A 25,009-nucleotide genomic window follows, 5' to 3' on the forward strand; every position below is an offset into this window, starting at 1 on the left:
GTTGGAATACATTAGGCAGCAAGTGAGACAGTTCTTGAAGTTTATTTATTGAAAGCAGGAAAAATGGGGAAGTGTTAGGATCTGAGCAACTCTGACAAGTGTAAAAATTGTGATGGCTAGACGACTGGGTCAGAGCATCTGATACTGTTCCCAGTATTTGGTGGATATTAGCTACCAAAAGTTTCCAGTGGAGCAGTGACAGGGTCATGGCACCTCAAGACTCACCGATAAACAGATAAAGTGAATGCTAACCTGACTGGTCTGATCCCAGAGCTAATGTAGCACAAATTGATGAATAAAAATGGTTATGGTAGAAAGGTGTCAGTACACACAGTGCATCACAGCTTGTTGTGAGTCAGTCAAAGCCATTGACTAACCTACATCTTACTTATACGAGATAAAATGGGGCCAATGTATGTAATCCAAAATACATCAGGTCACATAATCATGGCCACCAGATGGCAGAGTAGATTTGTGAAATATGAAACTATATCTTCATTTATTACTCTGACATCTAGTCAGTTCCAAAATTATGGGCATATTCATCAGCTGTCCAATAAAAGATGTAACATTTATCAGCTCAGACATTCACCCGTTCCGGTGGAATTCACAAATCTGATTGGTCAGAAATCTGATAGGTGTAGAGAATTTTTGTATAGCAGCACAGTCATATGGACAGTAGTTCTGACTGTAACATAGGGTTATTTTAATGCACTTGTTCTAATAAGTATCATATTTATGTTAACAGTTTATAAGTATGGACAATTCGCATAATCATATGATACATTCGCACATACAATGATTTTATTCACACATACAAATTCTCTATTCGCTGTACTATGAAGTGGCCAGTAGGTATACCTACAACTGAGTGTCATGATAACTTTCCATCAGTGGGTAGTGCGACAAGCCTCCAAAATAGTTTTCTTGCTGCTTAAATGAAACTTTATGGAAGGAGATTTGTTGTTTATTTATAAATTCAGCAATGTGTATATGCATTATATCATATAAGATGAAGGAGAAGCAGTGTGTGATCTTTGCTATGGATCACATGCACTCTAACTCTCTTCACTCCCATTGGTAAGTGCACCGAGTCTCTCCATATTTGCATAAAGTTTAAATTTTCTTAAATTTCTTCCGTTAATGGACACATCCATATCTAGTCACTCATGTTGCCGGAAGTCAGCAGCTCTCTGAAAATGAATGGTCTCTTATTGCTTTGTCACTGTGAGCCTCTGTAGGCATGAATGTGAAGTGTCAGGAAACTCTTGCAGATTCGAATGGAATTATAAAAAGATCTCTGAGATAAAGCCAGTCAGTCAAAATATGGTCATGGTCTCATGGTCAGGTAATTAGCAAAAAAGCATATTCAGGCAATGTCGGGGGAAAAAATGGTCCCACTGAGAAATCAGTACAACAATAAAAGGCTTGGTAACAGACAACTTGTGCGGCTGTTCATGAGTGAGTGGCATTGACTGATGACTGAGAACTGAGAAATGTGTGTGTGTGTGTGTGTGTGTGTGTGTGTGTGTGTGTGTGTGTGTGTGTGTGTGTGTGTGTGTGTGTGTGTGTGTGTGTGTGTGTGTGTGTGTGTGTGTGTGTGTGTGTGTGTGTGTGTGTGTGTGTGTGTGTGTATGTGTGTGAGCATGTGTGTCCAGGGTGTCGTTTGAAGACAGCTGGGTTTGCCCAAATTGCCTAATTGAGTACAGAGATGGCAATAATGTGAAAATAAGACTTTTTAATTAAATGTGCTATAAAAGATACAAACATTGATATGGCTGTTTTATTTATTTTTTTGACTGCTTTGTCAATACGTTGTATGATTTGTGAGTCAATACGTTGTATGATTTGTGATAAATAGTCATTCTCTCATCATTATTCTCTCCATCATGACTATTTATCACAGGTTTATCAACATTACTCAGTATAGAAACTCATTTTTCTCTTGACTGTTCCACAACATTAAATTAAACTGTAAATGATTAAAATGCATGAGATGTTACTCATTAATAAATGAAACACTGTAATGATCAAATCGCTGTGTAATTAGAATAACACACTGTGCTGTTATACTAAAATAATAACTAAAAAAAGGTAGCAGTGTAAGTGAACACAGCAACATTAAATGTCGAAATGTCAGTCAGGATTTACTCTCTACTGGCCTCATACACACAGACCATCTGACACATAGCTTCCCACGATTATTAAAAAGATGTTTAAACGATTATTAAAAAGATGAAAAGATTCATAATTGCCAGCATTTATTGGTCCATTGTGCTAGCATTGAGAAGTTATGTGAGGTTTATGGTATCCTAGATCTTCACCCCAGTTACTCAAAAAATGTGATGTTATCTGTACAGTGCTTTAAACCCTGGATGTTTACACAAAGCAGATTTATAGTAATATATAGAGTCAGGACAGAAATTTTACATAAACTTATTCTTTGTAAACCAGACAAAGGTAGTTGAAGAAAAGTAAAACTCCCTGAGACGATATGAGGAAAAACCTTACTTACTATGAGGAAGAACCAGACTTAAACAGTAGCATAAACAGTGCCATTAAAAATAAATCTGTACTAGATGGCGTGTAACCAGGAAATTCATACTAGTTTTAATATGAAGTCTATTTTGTGGAAGTTATCAGCTGTGCACTGATATAGACTAAATCCTTCATCAGGGTTTCTAAAACTGTCCATGTTAGTGAATATGAAATCAATAAATCATGCTGGCTCATTCCAGGTTGTTTCAGAACAGTTTTTACAATAGTCTCTAACTGGTTAACAGTGTGTTGCTGGTCATTTGCAATATCTGTGAACTAATCTCTTGCTGGGTTCTTGGCAGCATCACACTACCCAATCATCGCTAGAGGTCTCATAGGACTATTTACAGTGCTCACACACACACACACACACACACACACACACACACACGCACACGCACACGCACACACGCACGCACACACACACACACACACACACACACACACACACACATGCACACACATGGACAAAATGTGCTGGAAGTCAGTCTGTAGGAGAAGGTTATCAGCTTCAAAACATTAACATTTAGTGTTTAAAGGTTCCGACACACAGACAGACAAAGCTTAGCTTTCTCACAATGGCTTTCTCTAAAGTTGTGTCTGCTTTTTTTGATATTTTATAAAATATGTAGCATTGTTCTGTAGCATTTTCTGTGTATAATGCAGAGGTATTGTCATATGACGTGGGTTGAAACACGGAAGTGCAGATGGAGCAGATTTTATTATACACTCGAATCGCAAACAATCCAAAAACACAAAGGCTTAATGAAAACGAATTGGCAGCAAACTGATATTAACTAGTCCTAGGTGGGTACACAGTAAACAGAGAATAAGAACTGAGGTAAAAAAAAAACACGAGAGCTAAACGAGAAACAGGTGACAGGAAGAAGAAAGTAGAACATACACCTAACACATGCAGAAGTAAACTCGTGCTGCTAGTACAGTGTATACATCATTTATAGACAGATTTGTATAGAAAATTTTCAGTGCAAAATTTTCGTATCTGTTTTTGTAGAAGTGGATATAGTCTAAAGCAGCAGTGTTTTATCCCCTGCCCAAAACCACTGTGCACTGGATCATTTTTCTTGAAAAATTTCTAGAAAATTTTCAGTCTTCTCTCCAATCAGACTAAGCAAGCAACTGTGTTTTGAATCCCAAATCAAGAAACTGTTCTTCACAACTGACAACAACAGCCATATTATCATATTTAATCATATTTAATTTCATTTTTGGGTTTGTTTCAGTACATTCCAGAAAGAACCGGAAAGTTCACTGGAGGCTAACAAATGCTGTCAGAATCTTCTATAAAGCTGGACATGCTTGGAGTTCTTCTGGTTCCTTTAAGAAGGATTTCATTATAATGATTAAATGATTTCCCAGGAAGATATTCGTTTAATAACCATGAAGAATGATTTTTCAAGAATAACGCAAAACATTATTTTTGGAGACCCCACCTGATAAATCCTTCCCTGTGCACAGAGAGCTGTCCTCATAGGCTGTATGGAGCTGCAGGCCAATTAATAAAATGATTTCTATAGTTTGTCCAAAAATATTATAGAAATATGTTTTTTTTCTGGAGCTCAGTAAGGCTGTGTTTAGGTCAGATGGAACAAATCACTCCACAAACTAATAATGCATCTAAAGTTTATTAGTAAACTTGATCTTTGTTTCATGAGCCGGGTTGCCAGGTAAAATATTTTGGACACCGCCATTTTGGACATGTGCACCAGTGTTAACATATTTCCTCATAAAAAAGACAGAATAAAAAAGGAAGAAAGAAAAAATGTGTCTATTTTAAAGAGGTTCATGTGTCCATGCTTCACGACAGCTGTTCAATTAATATGATGCACATTAAAAGACTAGCATGAATTTGCCTGAAACCCTGCCTGAAGCTGGTAAGCTGTCTAGAAAACACCGACAACAACAACAACAAAAAAATCATGCACAGTTTGAATCGGTTGAATTCTGAATAATCATATTCACTTCTACAGTGTGAGTGTGAGAGTTATGAACACATGTAAGACACACACTGTTATTCAGATCATATTTGGTTTTGAAATGCCAGACCTGTCCCTGATTTCTAGTGGAAATATGCCTGTGGCTAACAACCCTCTCAGCTGGCACATGACTAATCTTCAGTGTTGAAATGTGGTTGAAAGAATGTCAGTTGTTTTTTTGTTCAAATTACATTGAAACTACATTTAATGCTAAATAAATTCACAAAGGTTAACAAAATACTTATAAGTGAACATTGAAATTTAGCAAGATCTGTACATTGAATCAACATATTATCTATAATAAATGTCTGCCTTAAAATTTTTTATTATTATTATTATTATTATTATTATTATTATTATTATTATTATTATTATTATTTAAACAAAAGACTTGTCAAAAGTCAAATTTTATATAAGGGCTTCTTTACATGCATATGACTCTGTGTAGACAAACGAGATTTCATTTTATACCATGACTTAAGGTAAGCCAGTAAATAAAAATGGTATGACATAAATGCATGATGCAGATACTTGGTAGATTAAATGCTAACACCACAGTCTGGTAGGGTAGGAAACAAACAGTGGATGAAAACCTAGTAACAATTCAAACATTGATGTAGTTAATTGAGACATGCAGACTGGGCTATAGTAGAGATCAACTAATATTTCACTGGAGCAAAAAATCCTCACTCTCAGCAGAGTTATAATACTGTAGATGTGCCGTTTATACAATTACAACTGCATTATCTGCCTGCAAATTGTTGTGAGCCTCACAATCAGTCATTACATTATCATTATGCTGATGTGACTGACAACAAGGGGAAAGAAAGTGACTCATAATCAGTTTTTCCTTTACCACTAGGGTGCACATGCAGCATATACATATTCATCCTCATGGATAAATTGCATATAGCATGGTTAATAAACCAAAACCTATGTTTCATTTACCAGCAAAGTATTTTAATACTTCTCAGTAGAACTCAGTAGAAAGTATTTCAGTTAGAATAGCAAGATAGCAGGTCACACATTAAAGGACCGCAACTACTACTGAGTGAGCTGCATTTTCCAAATTAATTATTTGGACATTTTGTAATTATATTTAGAATATTCCCCCTCCCCTGACCACACCCTCGAGACTTGAGGCTTGACTTGCCCTGTGGTGCATCAGTGTTTTATTGCATGCAGTAATCAGGGTTAATGTGCTCTGGCATAGAAAAGAATGACCTTAAACAAATTAATGTTCTAAAACAAAATAGCTAACAAAGTGAAGAGAAAATACTTTCTTGTTTGCTTTTATGTTGCATGGTGATATTAACCTTTATAAATATATTAGCACACTTACAATCAATATACCTCACATATATTAGTGAAGAAGAACAGAAATAGAACATTTGACATTTAACTTAAAATAAATAAATAAATAAATAAATAAATAAATAAATAAATAAATAACTGATGAAATAAAAACAATTCTTGGTACTTTCAACAATGATTGTACTATACCAGAGGTCAAAGGTCACCTGATGAACTTCGTGCCAGCCGTTCTCATCTTGGCAGCTGATGCTGGCATGCTCATGGAGAAGAAGCTCACAGCAGCCTGAGTCTCCACCGACCATGGCTGTGTGATACAGTGCTGACAAACCACGGCTATCCTTATAATCTGGTGATGCTCCCAACTCCAGCAGAGTCTGACGGGAAAGTAAGGATTGTGTTATTTTTTGAGAATCATATTTGTATATGTACTAAAAAATATTTGTATTCGCTGTACTAAACAATACCCATAAGCAGTATGTAGTGTGTGAATAACATTAACACATATAGAATGGAAAAGACATTCAAATGATGCACCACTGCATCACAAAATGCAAACTAGGCACTACATACAAAAAGAAAACTCAATACTTAGAGGACTCAATACTTGAAGCAAATGATTAAATTAAATGAAATTATTCAATTATTATCTAGGGTACACTATCTTGCTTTGAATTTGACCACATCCCAAGGTTGTTCTACCGAAGTCAGACCTTTTGACTTGGAAGGCCCCTGAAGATAACTGAACAAGTTCATAAAACCAGTGTGATGGTGGAGCTCACACAGTTGCCAACTGTCCCAAAATTGTTCCTCACTCAACTCCCACTGGAGTGCTGAAACAGCAGTGTGGACAGTGAACATCTGCAATATCCCTCACCAAAAAGAGGAGAGAGATGCATGGTGCATGGAAAACTGAGAGGTAAGCTGTCAGTTGCTAGAATCAGTGTTGGTTGAAGGACACCAACGATGCTCCCTTCTTTTGACGCAGCATGGGATACAGTATACACAATAGGGTACACAGTATATCCATTTTGAGCACAACCTCTGCCCTTCCTTACCATTAATGTGTATTTGTTGTTAGCCCGAGCTGCTCGGTGTAAGGATGTCATGCCATCTTTAGCTCTGAAGTCCAGATGAGCTCCTCCATTCTTTAACACCTTAATGATGTCACCCATGTTTTCCAGGTGAGCTGCGGATGTCAGGGGTGTCTCTGTTTAGGAAACACACACATACGTTCTAGACAGATTGTCTAATGGATCGGAGAAACGGGTGTGGTGAAAAACAAATTGAAAACTGGGCAAGCATAAACAGATCATTGGCTTAGTATCATCACAACGGAACATAAATGAGCGTATACTTTGTCACAAACAATTATAAATGAGAGTAAATTTAAAATTAAAGTATATAACTATTTTTACTAACTAATGGTAAACTCAAAACAAGTTGATGCAATAAGAAAATGTCAATAAAGCAACCAGTCATAGGACATGGGTGGAGACAAGCTCAGAATCAAACTCAAAGGCTCATATTGCTGAATGCATTATAGTGATGTGAGTTGCTACGTGTACTGAGCGATTTCTCAGCCTGGGGGGTTTCGCTTCCTGACAGATTCACCTATCTAGCACTGCTCTAAAAATGCCAAATTTCCCTCGAGCAATCCTGCCTCTCTGGGCAGAATGTCTATTCAAACCCTATGAAAAAATGTTAGGCACTGTCTGTTATGCTTGCATCTTCCAGCAGAACACTGACGAAGACATAGGACACTTTGAGAAGGTGGTGATGAGTTGTGGACAGCCTCATCAAGGTTAAATGGCAAGTCTGAGAAGGGGTCTGTTGACATAGACCCTGGGGAGGCTCTACCATAAGCCTCAGACAGGAGTATGATACAGTATATGAGACCAACTCATCAGCCTCAGGCATTAGCTGGATTTGGTAGGCCATGCCGTCTGCCTCTAGCCAACAAAGAAGGCCACCTCATCAGCCTCGGGCTAGAGCTCAGGTAAGGAGGCCACCCTGTCAGTCTCTGGAGGGAGCTGTGCAAGGGAGGCCACAGTATTGCCCTCTGTCTGGGGCTTTGTTGTGGTGAGTGCACTGTCAGCCTCATAGCCCAAACCCCAGTCTCAGGAGGCATATGAACACTGCCATACTTCCCATGGAAAGGTTTCTTGTGATAAACTTAAACTCTACCCACAGGTGGATAAGCAGCATCCACAAGAATGGCATTCACTGCCTCTTCTCTAGTTGTACACTAGCCAAGCTCACCATACCGGCTTCTAGAAGGCATTGAGTCTATATCTAACTAAGGAGTGCTCTAAAATTGAGTACAAATGAAACTTCTGGCCCTATTCCCAATCTTACTGAGTTTAAGATCTCAACATATCAAAGTCTTTACTCTGTCCCAGGAAGTTCAGTCATGGACAAAGTTGATTATAAAACACAGACAAAACAGGGGCTTCTATTGACCTGTTTACCCTTGCCAAAGAAAATATCAATTTCCTGCCAACCTTAAAACTTTTAAACTAGTTCCTGAAGAAAGTGAAAGTGGTGAAAGAAAATGATATTTACATAAGTAGCTGTGGTTCTTTGACTGCCATATATAGTCAATAGGACTCTTTGCAAGTCAAAACATGCTAGATTGGCTAAAATGTTTTAGGGTTTACTTGCTGTATGAAGTACAGTATTTATTGTGAATACTGCATAATACCTCACTACCTGATGTTAATAGAATATCTCAAGGAGTTGTTTGGTTATACAAGATTGAAAGAGCCACCGCAGTCCTATGTAGCATTCAACCTACTCTTGATAATTCTTGAAAATTTGAAACAAGTGGACTTGAATGAACTCTTACTGTATGAAAAATGTATTAGATAAAACACAATAATACACCTGTTACTTGTCTTGCAAAAAGTTCTACTTGTTAGATCCATGCGATGAAGAATGATAAATTTAGCAGTTCCACTGTGTATTACTGTGTCTTATATTCAGTGTGTGTTTGAAGGGGGTGTACCTCCTGTATCTGAATCGTGGTAGTTCGGGTCAAGTCCTTTATCCAACATTTTTGAGATTTTCTCTGACTGGCGGTTTTGTATGTAATCCATAAACTTCCTCAGATTGGCCTAAAGTAAGACAAATAGATAGATAGATAGATAGATAGATAGATAGATAGATAGATAGATAGATAGATAGATAGATAGATAGATAGATAGATAGAGCAAGAGAGACTTTTCCTGTATTTTTCGGGCCAGTTATAAATAGGTAACAGAACAGCTCCCCATACACATTAAAAAAAAAAAAAAAACTGGAAGAAACAGGAGAAGTAAAAGGAAGCAAATGAAGGTCACATATGATTCACATGAGCTAATATTTACAGACAGTGCATTCAGAAAGTATTCATACTGCCTTCACTATTTCCAATTTTGTTATTTTGCACACTTATAGTGCAATCATTTAAATTTATTTTGTTTTCTCAATAATCTACACTATGGCTGTCTTCTTTAGCTAGCAGTGTTGTTAGTGATGATGTGTTAAATCAAGCACACAAAAACAAATCAATAAAAAAATAAATATCCATCTATTCTCTGTACTGTTTATGCTACAAAGGTTTGCAAGGAACCTGGAGGATTACCAGGGGACACAAGGCTGAAGACAGGGGACACACTGGAAATAGTGCCAATCCTCACTGGTGTTTGCCAATCCTCATGCACCCAATTATACAATAAGCAAATTTAGAGAGGCCAATCAGCCTACAAAACATGTCTTTGGACTGGGGAAGAAACCGCTGATGCACAAGAAGAACATGCAAACTCTGTGAACGAATGGTAGAGACAGAAATCAAACCCCCAAACCAACGTAAGGAAAACATGTTTATATATACAAAACCTGTATAAAATTATGTTTGATTATTTTCGTTCACTACTGAAATTGGTGTACTGTTTTCCTGTGTACTGTAGCAGAGGTTGTTGTTTTTTTAACGAGGCAGTGGTTTCATTGTGCTGGTTACAGTAAATTGCATAGGGAGTTGAGCTATCTTGAAATATTACCCTACCTTGACCCACATTTCCCTTAGACAGTTTAGAATCAAGGTGCCATAGTGAAAGCAAGAAATATCTGGCAACAATCAAGGAGTAAACACAGTAAAATATACATTTTGTCTCTTTGTTTTCACAGTTTATGTGAAATTATTTATTTAACATTTACTTTAAGGTATTAAAATTGTTACAACATATATTACAATATTTTATAGCTTCCATGTAACAACTCCTGAAACTTCTTTTACTCCTGACATCAACTTTGAAAGTTATACTTATAGCCCTGGGAAATTATACAGTAAATGTGAATAGTGAAGCTTATTTTAAAACAGAAGCCACATGCTGCACATAGCAAGCCAGAAATCACACCATGACAGTTTTCAGTTCACACCGTGAATCAAAAGTGTTAAATAGATAAAGCACTGAGCAATAGCTTCTCTTTTTTCGGTCAATATTAATAAAGTGCAAATAGCTGAAAACTGCATGCTGAGATTTTAATATAAAACATATTTTCCCCCTTGCACAAGACTACGTCAAATGTATTAGCTAGAAAATCTTCAATGCTATGCCCAGTGGCAGGTAGCACTTTCACAGAGTTTGGAATTATGACCAACTGATTGGACTGCTGTTGCTGCAGTAGGACCATAGACTGAAATATATCCCATGTTCATTTTTGACAGTAGGCCTAGACTGCACAATGAAGCATCAGTATGATATTGTGTAATTTAGCATGCTGTTTGTGTAAGTAGCAAAAATAGGCTTCTTGAATTGCAGACATGGTTATTGGTGTAATGACCTTAAAGTGCCATGGGGCATGTTTCTAACTTACCTTGGTGTGCAATTTGGCAATTTGCTTCTCGTCTACGTTTGGTTGTTTATACACTCTGCTTTTATACCGAAACTGTAAAAGAGACCAGAGAACACTGCAGTTGTTTTAAAGGTATTAAGATCCAATCCAACTGTTAACCATACTATAGCTGCTCTCCTGTAATAGATTGGTAGCTGTGAGATCTACTTCAGGGCTCTATTACATGTGCGAATATAATTCAAATGTAATCAGAAGATTTAACGGTTTTCAGTAAACCCCTGCACCCCTGCATCATGTAAAGTCAAACTCTTTATTGTGTGTGTGTGTGTATATATATATATATATATATATATATATATATATATATATATATATATATATATATATATATATATAATACAAAAAAAAAACAAAAAAAAATATTCACTATACTATAGTGTATACAGTACAATTATAAAGAGAGACAGTTTCTCCATTTTTACCTCCAGAGTTGGGATGTTTTGGCTAGCTGTTTGTGGATATTCACTGAGCAGGCGCTCTTCATCCAGGAACTTTCCATCTCGGCCATCACTGGCTGGCTGGAAGAGGCCATAGTTCAGCACGTCCTTTAAATTTTGACTCAAAGTGCAAAGGATCTGCTGCTTTGCTGCCCAAACTGTCGAGTCCACATCAAACCTCATACATTTCTGTTTGGGAAGAAAATACTGTCATTTCAGATTCCTGTCATTATAATTTCTGAAACTGCTAAATATATAGTCCAGCTGGGCTTTGGATATTGGGAGAAAACTAGAGAATCATTAAGAAACCCATGCAAAACTCCAATAAAACAATGATAAAACAACGTACCATGGGGCTGTTTAGCAGCATTATATGTATTATACTGTTTGTATCATTTTTTTTTTGGTTAGCAATACTTCTGAAATAATAAGGCTGTTTTAGTAATATAACACAAATGAATGTCAAATGAGAGACTGGAGTCAATAATCCGACCAAGGTATTTCACTGCACTGCTGATTTAAGAGTTACTGCATAACTTACATATACATTTGCAGCATTTGGCAAATGCCCTTATCCAGAGGGACATAAAAAAGTGCTTTGAAGCCTCTATCATTGAATACATCACTACTGGTTTGCTAGGCCACCGATTATTTCTTTTTTTAAACAAACAGGAAAAGATACTGAGCTTACTTCTACCTGCCTGTAGCCCTAGTAGAAGGATTTCTATGTTATAAGCATCAAAAGTCTTTATTAAGTTGGCATCTGGTATCTATATTTATATATATTTCACTAAATGAGCAGATTCTCTCATCTCATTATCATTCTGCTACATATATGTGAAGAAAAAGTACAGTCTTCTTCGATTAGGTGGTCCTCAACAACCTCTATAAACAAACCACATAACCCCAGGTGACAACAAACACTGCAGATTTCAATATGTAGTTATTTTTCTTCAAAAAAGTGAATCATTATGGAGAAAGCATGTGGAAAAATAGTATACCCTTCCACCTCAGCAATCTGAGAAAGGTTAGAAGGCACCTCCAAACAAATTGAAATTCACCATTCTTCCGAAAGAAAACAGAGTGTTGGCAATTGAAGAGCTACTGTTTTATTTAAAAAAATATTTCATTTTCTATATTTTACACATACCTGTGTGTGATATTGAAATACAAACTGATTTTGAATTGAATAAGTGCTATATTTGAGTATGGTGTAGATAGGACAGATATGGACTATTCCCTGTCTGGACACCAGGGGGCGTTCTGTCAGGCTTTGTTTTGTTTTTGTATTTGTTATTTGAGTCTGGATTTTACCTGTAAAGACACCCTGTTTCCTGACAAGTAGAGTTGAACTGTAACTGATAACTGTAAACCAAGATATTCTTTAAGTGTTTTTATGGTTGCTTTACATGATAACATTTCAACACCTCACCATTTGGGTTAATACTTCTTCTTCATCATCTTCATTAAAAATGTAAAAAAATAAAAAACTCTTTCTTGATTGAGCAAGTGAACACTTTTCATCTAATGGGAGTGTAATTCAGTGTAATGGGAGTCTTTGGCGTGACTATCTCATTTGCAGAGAAAACAGTAGTGTTTTGTGTCTGTATTAATTAAGAGAGCAGCAACCATTAAGTCATCACAAAGCTTCCATTGATGCTTGTCATAGTTACCATCTTATACCACCTTATACATTGAACAACTGAAACATTGATGGCAAAACACTTCCATTATGCAACAACAATGCTTTAAGCCTCTCTAATGACACACTCCATTTATCTGAAACATGAATAGCATGAGCATGGTCTAAGTGCTCGCTGGCCTATGGGCAGAAGCAGTGGTAGCTATCTATATTTAACTGTGATTTGGTTCAGGTGATGGTAAGATATGCAGCGATGAGGATTCCCCTCTTTTTTCTGTATGAAGAAAGATTCACTTGAAGTAGAGATAGAAGGTCTGGTGCTGTTGTGCTTCAGAGAAGTCAGTGGGTAGATGTCTAGGTGGCATAGAACCTGAAAGCACAATGTGTAAATGCTTTGTAAGGAGGTAGGATAAAGGACGGTGTTTTTGGACTCACTGGAACTTTTGAAATATTATTGTCAGAAATCATTTTTTGAAGTATGGATTCCCCACAGTAATAGCGGAGACCACTTTCCAGAGTATTCTGATTTCTTTTCAGATTTATAGGTTAATATGGGTGATTTACATGGGCTCAGGAGCTGGAGGAATCTCATTGTTGATGTTGGCAGGAACAAAAAAAACTCAGAGTGGAAGAGCTTGCCTTGGAAATTGGCCAAACTGATGACGGGTCTAGTGACATCCCGCTGTCACAGCAAGCCAACTCTATGAGTGCAGGTTTGATCTGACTGATTCAAGTAGCCAATCTGTGAAACTCTTAGACATATTTAGTCGCTGACTGCTGGCTGTGTTGAAGGACATGGGAAGTTCACTTGCTTTTCACTGCCATACAGTAGGTAGGGTGATGAAACATGTTTCAAATCAGTTCTGTGTCTTATGACTGCATAATATCTCATTCATCTGAATAACAGTAGCCAACTCAAGTGCTCTTCCAATGAGTAGCAAGTGAGATGCCTTGTCTTTGGCTGACTTGATCTCTCAAGCACTTTCAAGAGTTCTGTACAGTAGTAGTGTACCTTGAACATTAGGATCTCCATTGTATTTGTCAGGTTGTGCAACGAGAAGGCAGTTACATCATAGAGGCGCTGTCATGTAGGAAGTGAGGGTCATTATTGAATGTGAGTTCCATTAGGAATCTAGTGATTTTGAGCAAGGTTAGGTCCTTGATTGGAGATTGTGCAAGGGGCTGAAGGAAATGTACTCAAATGCAAGTTTGAGACTTGCTGTTGTACTGGAGCGAAATAAATTTTTTAGTATTCTGTCTCAACTATCAAATTTATTTCAACAATGTTTGACTGTTGAAACATTAGGTTAAGTATCTAAGACTCTGAACAAAATGATTTTTTTTATTTTTATTTATAATACAGTATATAAAAAAAAAAAACCCAAATTAACGTACACAGGCAATTTCCACATGCAGATACCTACTGTATATGCTGATATAAAAGCGTTTATAATTCAAATTGTATGTTTATGTAAGATGTTTTTTGTCCTCAAAAACACATCTGTTGTCAAATAATTCTGTTCTCAATATTCAGATACCCAGACAGCCAGCCTGCCACACACACACACACACACACACACACACACACACACACACACACACACACACACACACACACACACACACACACACACACACACACACATATACACACACAAAACTCACCGTCTGCTGCAGATCTGGAATAATGACCCTGATGACAACTGTATTGCCCTGAAAGTCCTCCATGAAACTCAGCTGCATCTCAGTCGGCACTTTTATACTCTCATAGATTGCGTCCTCTTTAGAGCTCCCAGAGATGGACTCATCAGAATAATCAGAAAAGCTCTGAGCCATTTCATCCTCACTGGATGTAGGACTCCGTGGCATAGTATAGGACATACACTGCAGAGACACACACACTTTTATTCATTTTCTAATATAATTACTTTCTAATGATAATAAAATTAAATTCCAATTTATTTCTATAGCCCTGGACATTGAGTTGTGATTAAACGTTGAAATAGATAGAAATTATTTTCCTTCTATAACTGTGCACTATATGGTCAAAAAGTACACAAAGAAATTAATTCTAGTTTTAACATGAGGTCTTTTGTGTCAAATACATCAACGGTTCACTGATGTGGACTTAAGTACAAAAATAAAAAGTGCTTATCAATTGCATTCCCCTGCCATCTTCATCAAGAGCAAATGTACAGTAGCTTAGAAACTGAAGTTGAAATAATGACAAATTCATTATGCTCCACATAAATAAAGGCAATCACAACAAACTACAGTATAAGATACCAAACAAAAGCATGCTTTATAAATTGTTGCTCAGTCGCTTAAAAAGCAATAATGTCTGATTAAATCTGCATCTTGTTGACAATAAACGTGTTGGGATGCTGTTTAGCATAATTAGTATGCATTTCAAATTATGAAGAGATTTGCAGTGATTAAGACTCAAAAAAAAATCATGAAAACACAGAGTATTAAAATATGAATCCACATGATTAGAGAAGCGAGTATGCTTACAGGCTTTCTACATGATCCAGGATTTACATGGATCCATTTCAATATTTTATTTTGGGCATCTGCTCACGGTGAAATCTAAAGAATCTTTTAGGTTGTATGAGCTATTCATTTTTAATAAGACACTAACAAGCTGAAGATGATATTAAATTATTGCTCTTTTTAGTTTGTGTTTTATATACACAATCAATTAGTCCCATTTAAGTCCATTTTTGGATTGTAAAGGTAATCTATTACATTAGAAAGGTTTTTGGGGCATCTTTAGAAGTCCACTCAATATATAATAATTTCTGTGCTTTTTCGTTCAGTAGAATGAAATCCTTGGAGCGGAATGTTATTCTCTCTCATTTCTTCTTTTATCCTCAGTCAGTTTGAATTGTGTAATTGGAAGGAACGTACAATATGGAACTGCAGAGAGGCTGTAAATGAAGTGTGTGTATGTGTGTGTGTGTGCGTGTGTATCTATTCTCTCGCATATATACAGTAAATTTGTGGGACATGGGAACAGTTTGTTACAGGTATGAGGGTTCAAGAGTTCATGACTGAATATGACAATAGGAAACTAAAGCGGTCAGACAGATGCCCTGATTGTTGGAAGCAAAATGAGACTGTAGCAGTTGGGGGCATGGTTTTATTGGCGGTCTGCAGTTGGTGTCTTGTGCTTGGGGGATGAGATACGGGTGCAATAATTGTTGTGACACACACAAAATTTGCATCCTTGCTGCTTGTAATCCTTTTTAATAGCAGGCTGAAAATGGTTGAGTTTAGGATTTCTGGGCTATGGAGTGATTTACAAAAAGTAACAAAAAAAAGTGACAAAAAGTATTTTGATTAGGAGTCCCTACTAAATTTGATGTCTATATGATTAATTTTTGTCAGGGTGATCAGGACTTCCAGGTTGTCTAAGAAAAAATGAAACTGATCACATTAATAGTTCGGATATTAGATATCCAGATATCTGATAAGGTTTACTTTTGGCTAGCGAATGTGAAAATAACACTGTTTTAACCGAAAAAGAAAATACTGAAATATGGCTGAAAAGGTTTTGTTCGTGGAAACAAGACCAGACATACACTACAAGGAGGGAAAAGGGTCTGGTGGTTTATTACATTTACACACACACACACACACACACACACACACACACACACACACACACACACACACACACACACACACACACACACAAAAGATTAAATAATAGTGATAGATTTGTATGTGTGTATGTGTGTTGTGTTGTTTTTGCTCTATCTCTGTGACTCATAAGACTGGCCAAAGGTCAGAGCTCACTGTCTGACATTCTCTTTTTGCTTATCCTGGAAATGCATGGCTCAGTCGTCATGGTGCTGGAATCACAGTCGAGTTTATAGACGGTTCATGAATAGTGTGTGAGGTAAAGCAAACCTATTGTTCAGACTTTTATTGGATCAGGGGAGTATGTGGAGTGAAGTGAGACTTTTAAGACATTTGATAAGTTCCTCTTCATGGAGACAATGTGGGTGACTACATTTTTGATTTACATCAACCACAATCACAATTGCAGTAATCCTTCCTAAATGCGAGTCCTAACACACCCCACAATGCTTTTGTCTGTAAATACAACTGACATGAAACAGTAATTATTTTAGTATTATACATCATTGTATGATTATATATAAAGCTGAGATTCAGACATTTTAATACAATTCCTTGGTCTATTTGTTGCTATAGTTTTTTTTTTTTTTAATTAATTCATCATAACCATTGTAATGCTGTTCCTGATCTCCAGTGAATTGACTGGTACACTGCTATTATACACTGTTCAGTCATAACGTTAACACCACTTACAGCCGAAGTTTATAACTTTGATTAAATGATTACAATTGCACCTTTTAAGAAATGGGATATATTAGATATATAAGAACTGTTCTTAAAGATGATATGTTGGAAGCTGGAAAAATGGATCTGAGCAACTTTGTCGATACAAAGTGTGATTGCTATATGTTTGAGTCAGAGCGTCTCCAAAACAGCAGGTCTGCTGGAGTGTATTTCTGGGGACCAGTGAAGACTAGCCCACATAGTTTGATCCCACAGAAGAGCTACTGTAGCACAAATTGCAGTAAAGGTTCATGCTGGCTTAATTTGATGCTACATCATATGGACAGCCGGATGCAGGTACCTCACTTATTAGGAAGACAAACTGGCAGAGGCAGTGGGTTGCTCTAAGTGAATCTTAGGTCCTTAAATATAAACATTCATGTGGATATTAATTTGAAATGTACCACCTATTTAACCTTTCTTGCAGACCAAGTACAACTCTTCATTCCCTGATATTAGTGGCCTCTTTTAGCAGGATAATGCACCTAATCACACTGCAAAAAATGTTCAAGATTGATTTGACAAGGTGTTTAAAGTGTTGACTTCATCTCCAGATTCCCCAGATCTTAATCTACTGTAATCGAGCTTCTGTCAGTTAGTGCTTTCTATACTGCATCATGGTTTTCACTACCTTGATCTTGGTAAGTTGAATACTTATTAGTAAAAATACACATATCTGCAATGAAATATTGTGTTTATGGTTATTTGTAGCAGTAACAGTTATATCGTGTTATCTTTTATTACTGACTACTTGAAGCTACATACTTTTTGCTAGTAGTAGAGCTAATTTTATATGTTGAAACAAACAAGCAAATAGAGCAAGTATTCAGTACATTATTTTTCTGTGGACAGTCATTTTCAGGTCATGACACAGTCTGTGCTTTGACTAGATTTGACTGATTTTGAATATATTTTATGGTATATCTAATAAAACATTGTCCTCAACTGTTTCTCAACTGTTCCAGTTCTTTTTGTTGAAATTCTAGAGCACAATTCTGTGATTGTAGGACTGATGCAACCTGGATACTGTTCTGTATTTGTATTGTCCCAGATATTATGCCTTTACTTCAGACCCGACAAATACTTTAAATAGATTTATATACTTAAAATGATTTAGACTTTTTTATATAAATAATTTTACTTTAGACTAAATCTAAAAACCTGTATATAACATCTACATGCAGCTTTGATACCTCAACAATGTCTTTTTTTAGAGAAATTATGTGCAATAAGCATTTTTTTGATATATGCTGAATAAATGAAGAGCAACAGATAGAAGAAAATCAGATGACTCATTTTTTATTCATACCACGGACAGACGTTCAATTGCATAGATACTATAACAATCACGCTCTTCCTGTGATCGCCACACTAGCACTGAGACTGTTTACACATTCTATTTTGTGTTATCAAACAGACTTTACCACCATCATCTCTATCCATAATGTTTGTGTGTGTTTCATTTTCTATAAACCCCTATTCTGTGCATATTGTTCCAGTTTGTTGCAGAATCGCTCTACACAAAGCAAATACAGTCCAACATTCAGCAGCTCTTATTACTGAACTCAATGCTTTCTTATTTTTCTTTATGAAGTTATATAAACAAGCATCTCTTATAGTACTACAGACTATGAGCATGTTCTTTTATGTTCCCTCTCTTGCATTTTGGTTTCCTGGTACATGTCATTCTGAGTGTCTGCCTGTTTCCTAAACCAGACATACAAAGTAGGATATGAATATGTACGATTATGGCAGAAGCACTTAAAAAAAACTCAGCATTTTGATCGTTCTTTACTTCTATGTTACACAGAGTTTTCTAAGTTACACAAAGCTTCCCTTCGAAATATTTTTACAAGCTTATTTTAGTCTTGACTGATTATATGCGTTCCAATCAAGCCAGACTACAAAAGAAAGAGCCTTGTCATGTCTCAACTTCCTTTGCTTCTGTCTTTCATCTGAAATGAATCCTGTTTTTTTTACCATTACACTCTGTGTGTTCCAATCATGATGAAGACCTTTTCCCCTCGACTCTAAAGTAATCTAAAATACACTTTAGGAAATTATAGTGTGCACAAATCACAGCCAAAACTACATAGAATTAAATAAATTTACTGCTGAGGCCAAAACTCTAGAAATATATAACACATATTTGCCTTTGCATCTTCACTGGCTTGTAGTGTTCTGAACTGTCTTACTAACTGCCTCATATCTCTCAAATCCCAATTTTTACCTTTGAGACTTACATTTTATTCTCAAATACCACTAATAAATCTCATGCACACTGACACAAGCCTTTCAGTTTGTTGATAGTATTTGTTTATGCTTCATATCAATGCTTCAGATCAGTTACATCAAAGTAATGACAATACATCACAATAATGATAATAAAAGAAGAACAGGTAAACTCTGGGGAATCTTTTCTTGCCACTCCACAGTTTAAACCGAATAGTATAGTATATCTCATTGGTTAATGTTAATGGTTAAGTGAACAGGTATAATTGTCTTGTCTCTGTTTTGGGTTTTGCTATGTGTCCTAGACTGGTCCTGGAGAATGACATTTTAATACAATTCATGGATGTAGACAGAATAACAATTCAGAAAACAGACCTTGTGGATGCAAATGTAGGTGAGTTTGATTGAATAGTTCAAACATCCAAAGCACATTAGACAAAGAGCAGGTCAGAACCACTGTGTAGGAGACATTAAACTGGCTGTGGAAGATGGTTTCATGTCACAGGTCATTCACCAAGTCTGAGCACAGGAACAGACACAAGGTCATTATAATGCATCAGCAAAGACTCTCTCAGGCAAAGATTTCAAAGCAGACTGAGGTTTCCAGATGTGCTGTTCAAGCAGATTTAAAAAAGAAACGAGCAATGTTGAGGACCTAATACGCAGTATTTGGCCAAGGGATCTTAATGCAGCTGATGAAAGACACATCAAATAACGGTAGAACACAGTGGAAACCACATACACCCATCTGCTGTCCGGAGAGGTAAGGACAGAAGTGGCCTTCATGGAAAAACTGGGGCCAAAGGTCCAAAAAATGGAAGGTTGAAATATTTGGCTGTATAATGAGTCTTTGCAGGCAACAGTGAAGTGTGGTGGAGGTTCCTTGCAAGTCTGGGTCTGCATTTCTGCAAATGGAGCTGGAGATTTGGTCAGGATTAATGGTGTCCTCAATGCTGAGATATACAGGCGGATGCTTATCCATCATGCAATACCATCAGGGAGGCATCTGATTAGCCCAGATTTATTCTGCAGCTGGAGAATGACCCCAAGCATTCAGACAATGCCATTCCAAACTATCTTCAGCGAAGAGAACAAGGAGTCCTGAAAGTAGGGGTTTGGCCCCACTGAGCCCTGATCTCAACATCATCGAGTCAAGTGTACAAGTGTGCTAGAAGAATCATCATCGAGTCTGTTTGGGATTACATGAAGAGACAGAAGGATTTGAGGCAGCCTACATCCTCAGAAAATCTGTGGTTAGTTCTAAAACTTGTTTGGAACAACATACCTACTGAGTTTATCCAAAAACTGTATGTAAGTGTACTAGAAGTGTACTTGCACGTGCGCTAGAAGAATCTAAGCTGTTTTGCAGGCAAATGGTAATTAAGTATTTATTTGATTTAGATTTGTCTTCTTTTCAATTACTTTTTGAAAAAATTAATGAATTTTGTTAACTGATAAATAAATAAACTAATAACACTTTTATTTCTGAAAGCATTCTTGCTTTATTGCATTTTTTTAACACCTGCTTAAAACTTTTGCACAGTACTATATGTGTATATGTATATTTAAATAGTACAAATAGTACTCTTTATTGATATTCATTAATATTTTATGTATAAATTAAGAATAATTACATTATATCATTGCTATCATTTATTATATTTTACAAAAGTGCACCATGACCTGCATCCTGCTTCTATTTCTACCTCTGCAGTGATGTAAACGTTACGACTAAGCGTACAATTTTTGCTTAATGTGTAAATTTGAATATTAGGTGCAATATTTATATATCTGTATATTATGAGTAATATTAGTATATTAGGATTGTAATTGTATTGTGTTGCTAGGTTACGTGGGTTGAATGTATCATGTTGTGACTCAAGACCAAGAAAAATACCTATGTATAAATATAGAAATGCAAATACTTATTAATGCTCATTCAGCAACATCAAAGAAACAAGAAGGACATGATACAATAAAAACAGGGTTCATGGTTATACTGCTTATTCAGGTATGCTATATATCAATGCTGTACAAACAGTATTCACTTCAGCCAAGCACAATCGTTATTTTGGATTATCGGCCTCAGCTGCTCACATTGAAAATGTATTCAAGGTTGATTGTAATGAACAGGACATGGAAATACCTCTGTTGTTTATGGTTTAGGAATTATGGGAAGCTGATGTGTTTAATGGCTATACAGCAATATATAATATACAGACCTATATATTGTACATGATACATCACTTTTTTTTTTTTGGCTTGATGTATTGTAGGCAGCTTAATAAAATGTGAAAAGAAAGTATGAACAAAAATGGGTCGTTAATTGTCATTAAGTGACGGTAACAGTTACAAAGATCCTTTTATTATTTTAGTATGTGTGCCAACAAAATAAAAAACATACAAGATAAGATACAAAATCTAAACCTCCCCCCAAAAAAGGTGACCACAAGATACCTAAACTTACCTTGTGAAGTAATGTTTGTTTGATGTTTTTTATTGGTTTATAATGCTATGAGGGGTTACTGAAGGAATTACGCTTTGCCCAGGTTTTGATCATTTTGTAGTCTTTTGTGAAGAAAAAGTGACTACAATTTTAAAGAGCATACTCAATTATTACAGCATGGTCAAGAAATGCCAAGGTGTCATGAGGTGTAGACTTTAAAGACATTAGTTATTTGAGAATTTGTTAAACAAGGTTTATGAAGAATAAGTCATATGAAGAAAATTCTTCAATGAAAACTATTCATTCAATAATGCCTTTTCTACAGACATGAATCAATGATATACATAAAAGTCAGAATAGAAATTTGCTACAAATTAAAAATGTGCAAATCAGGAACCATCCATCAATCATTCATTCATTTTCTGTAACCACATCGTCATTGGAATACTGTATGACGCCATGGGACGTTATATTCTTGGTGGTGACCCCTTTTCTCTATTTGTTGATGATGCCCTTATGTTCTATGTCCAGCCAATGTTTTTTTTTTTATATCAATCATAAAAAACCTGCCATTCATTTCCAGGGCTGTGCAAGACTTTTTTGAAACCCACAACCTCATAATTTTACTTGTTCCATAAAGCATGTCCAGGATACCGATTCTAGTAAGCCCTACTATATTGGTATCTTTATCAGTAATTACATAATCAACAACTTATACTAAATATAAACTAAATTCCTAGAGTGAGTGATATACAAATAACTCATAATTTACTTCCCATAATTGTTTCCCAAAAGCATTACAGCAAGAAGATCATAATTAAATGGAAGCGCATTCATTACATTCATAACACACTTTCTCCTAGTTAAGATCATATTAACTTTTGGGAAACTCTGCCCTGCGTTAGGGGAAGCTTGGCCTTCTGCTAAGTCTTGAGTTGTCTCAAAATTCCACTCTTATTATATCCATTGTAGAGAGTTTCTCCTATCTCTGTCATGCAGCTTGCTCATTGAGGATTAAGACACAAACAGTTCAGAGACAAAATAAACTTCTACTCAAACATTGCATTGGTTCTGCATCTTCTCTATAATAAGCATTCAGAGAGTAACAGTGCTCAAACATTTCAAAACACATTACTTCCAATTTACCCATGAAAATGGGTGTAGCTCACGGACACATATACACTCATAGTTGTATGAGTACAAATTTTAATTACCTTGACGATGCCTGAAATTGTTAGACGCTCCCTTTAAGATTTTTGACCCAATTCTATAGAGATAATTAAAGTACATGGATGATAAACAGTGTCATCTGAAGAAGAAAACCTCAAGTGCCAGCAATAATCTGCTGATTAGTCAAGAGCACTAAGGCGGCATCCCACAGTCCTTTGCACCACAGGGGAAACTTGACTTCTTTGAGGAATCTGAATATGTCATTTGGCATCAAAAATGGAAAACCTAATGCTTGGTGTGTAGCCATATTTATAAGAAAATACTGATTATGTGACAGGGTGAACAGGAAATTAGCAACATGAATGGGTGTTGATTCTTAAAGATGGCTGTCAGCAAAGGATTTGGGTCTCTTTCATACAACTTTACAAGATGGACAAAATGTCTTTCTAAATTTGAAATTTAAAATGAGTCATTAATCAATCAATCAATCAATCAATTAATTTATTTTCTACCGCTTATCCGAACTACCTCGGGTCACGGGGAGCCTGTGCCTATCTCAGGTGTCATCGGGGATCAACGCAGGATACACCCTGGACGGAGTGCCAAAACATCGCAGGGCACTAAAATAAGTCATTTTAACTTAAATAGAGCAGAAATACTCAATGAGATTTTGTTCTTAGCTCCACTCACAGTACCCTCCTGTTGTTAGATTAGCACTGCAGACTCTGAAAATTTTCCAGAAGGGTTTTTTTTAAATTCTTGACTAAAACTTGAATTCTGTTTACACATAGATATTCTTATTATACTGATTCAGATAATAGGATATAACAATGCCATATGCATACAATGGACAATAAACACTTGTCTAAAGGTACTCAGTGATAATGATATCTGCACTCTGTCCCTCCAAATCCTTCAGGTCTGCCAATAACAGTCTATGCAACCTAGACATAACTGCAAGGCGCAGACCGATTCATCAATCCACAAAATACAAAAAACTAATCAAGAGGAAAAGATTTAAATTAAATGGGATGTGTGAGAACAGCCGGAAAAAGAAACACTCAACAAGCATTAAAATATCACACAAAACTATTCAATTCAAAATATTAAATTCTTATTATTCTACCTACCAGAGACATGGGTAAAAACAAGATGGTGTAATACCAAAGGACCAACAAATGAGCTGTAGCCAGAAAAATACAGATGTGAGGGTATAAATGGATAGGTCACACATTGACAAAAGAAAATCTCAGGTCATTAAAGAAGCTTTGGAATGGAGGCCACAAGGGACACAGCAAAAAGGTCGAAGAACACCTGGTCCAGGGGATTAACAACAGACCTACAGAAAAAATTCCTTATCTTGGGGAAGCAAAAAACATCACCAAAGATAAAAACAGATGGTAATCTACTGGGTTTGTCCAATATCCACAGGACACAATGGATTAAGTGAAGTAAGTGAGTAAAAACATTTTATATATTTCCCTTCCACATACTCTATACAGTATACACCGATCAGCCATAACATTAAAGCCACCTGCCTAATATTGTGTAGGAATTGTCATTTTCCTCGATTAATTGCTGAACATTTTTTGTGATCAGGTGCAATATCAGGGGGGCACGGTGGCTTAGTGGTTAGCACGGATTGGGGGTTCGAAGAGTGAAAAAAAGGTCCAATATCCTGCTGAAAGAAGCCACTGCTTTTAAGGATTAGCGTGGCCATGAAGTGTGGTTGTACTTGGTCTGCAGCAATGTTTAGGTAGGTGGTACGTGTCAAAGTATCTTCCACAAGTATACCAGGAATCAAGGTTTCCCAGTAAAACATTGCCCAGGGCGTCACACTGCCTCCACTAGCTTGGCTACTTGCCATAATTCATCCTGGAGCCATCTCATGCCTAAGTGACACATATGGCCCAAGCTGTCCACATAACGTAAAAGAAAACCTGGTTCAGACCAGACCACCTTCTTCCATTGC

General features: G+C 36.4%; 1 protein-coding gene across 9 annotated transcripts in view; it reads right to left on the reverse strand.

Moving 5' to 3' along the window:
- Positions 1-25,009, reverse strand: part of LOC113656715 (SH3 and multiple ankyrin repeat domains protein 2-like) — a 116,474-nt gene that overhangs the window by 60,257 nt on the left and 31,208 nt on the right. For 8 of the 9 annotated variants that reach the window (XM_047822297.1, XM_047822296.1, XM_047822292.1 and 5 more), the window contains exons 2-7: positions 14,487-14,705; positions 11,165-11,368; positions 10,704-10,775; positions 8,854-8,962; positions 6,905-7,056; positions 6,056-6,223 (exon numbers count right to left, since the gene is read on the reverse strand). In XM_047822297.1, coding sequence (XP_047678253.1) covers positions 6,056-6,223; positions 6,905-7,056; positions 8,854-8,962; positions 10,704-10,775; positions 11,165-11,368; positions 14,487-14,702 — 921 coding nt within the window. In that variant the 5' untranslated portion in view covers positions 14,703-14,705. Of the gene's footprint in view, positions 1-6,038; positions 6,224-6,904; positions 7,057-8,853; positions 8,963-10,703; positions 10,776-11,164; positions 11,369-14,486; positions 14,706-25,009 lie in introns of those variants that run through there. The other variant, XM_047822298.1, reaches the window with a different exon arrangement.

Source organism: Tachysurus fulvidraco, chromosome 13, assembly GCF_022655615.1.
Source record: "Tachysurus fulvidraco isolate hzauxx_2018 chromosome 13, HZAU_PFXX_2.0, whole genome shotgun sequence".
NCBI lineage: Eukaryota > Metazoa > Chordata > Actinopteri > Siluriformes > Bagridae > Tachysurus > Tachysurus fulvidraco.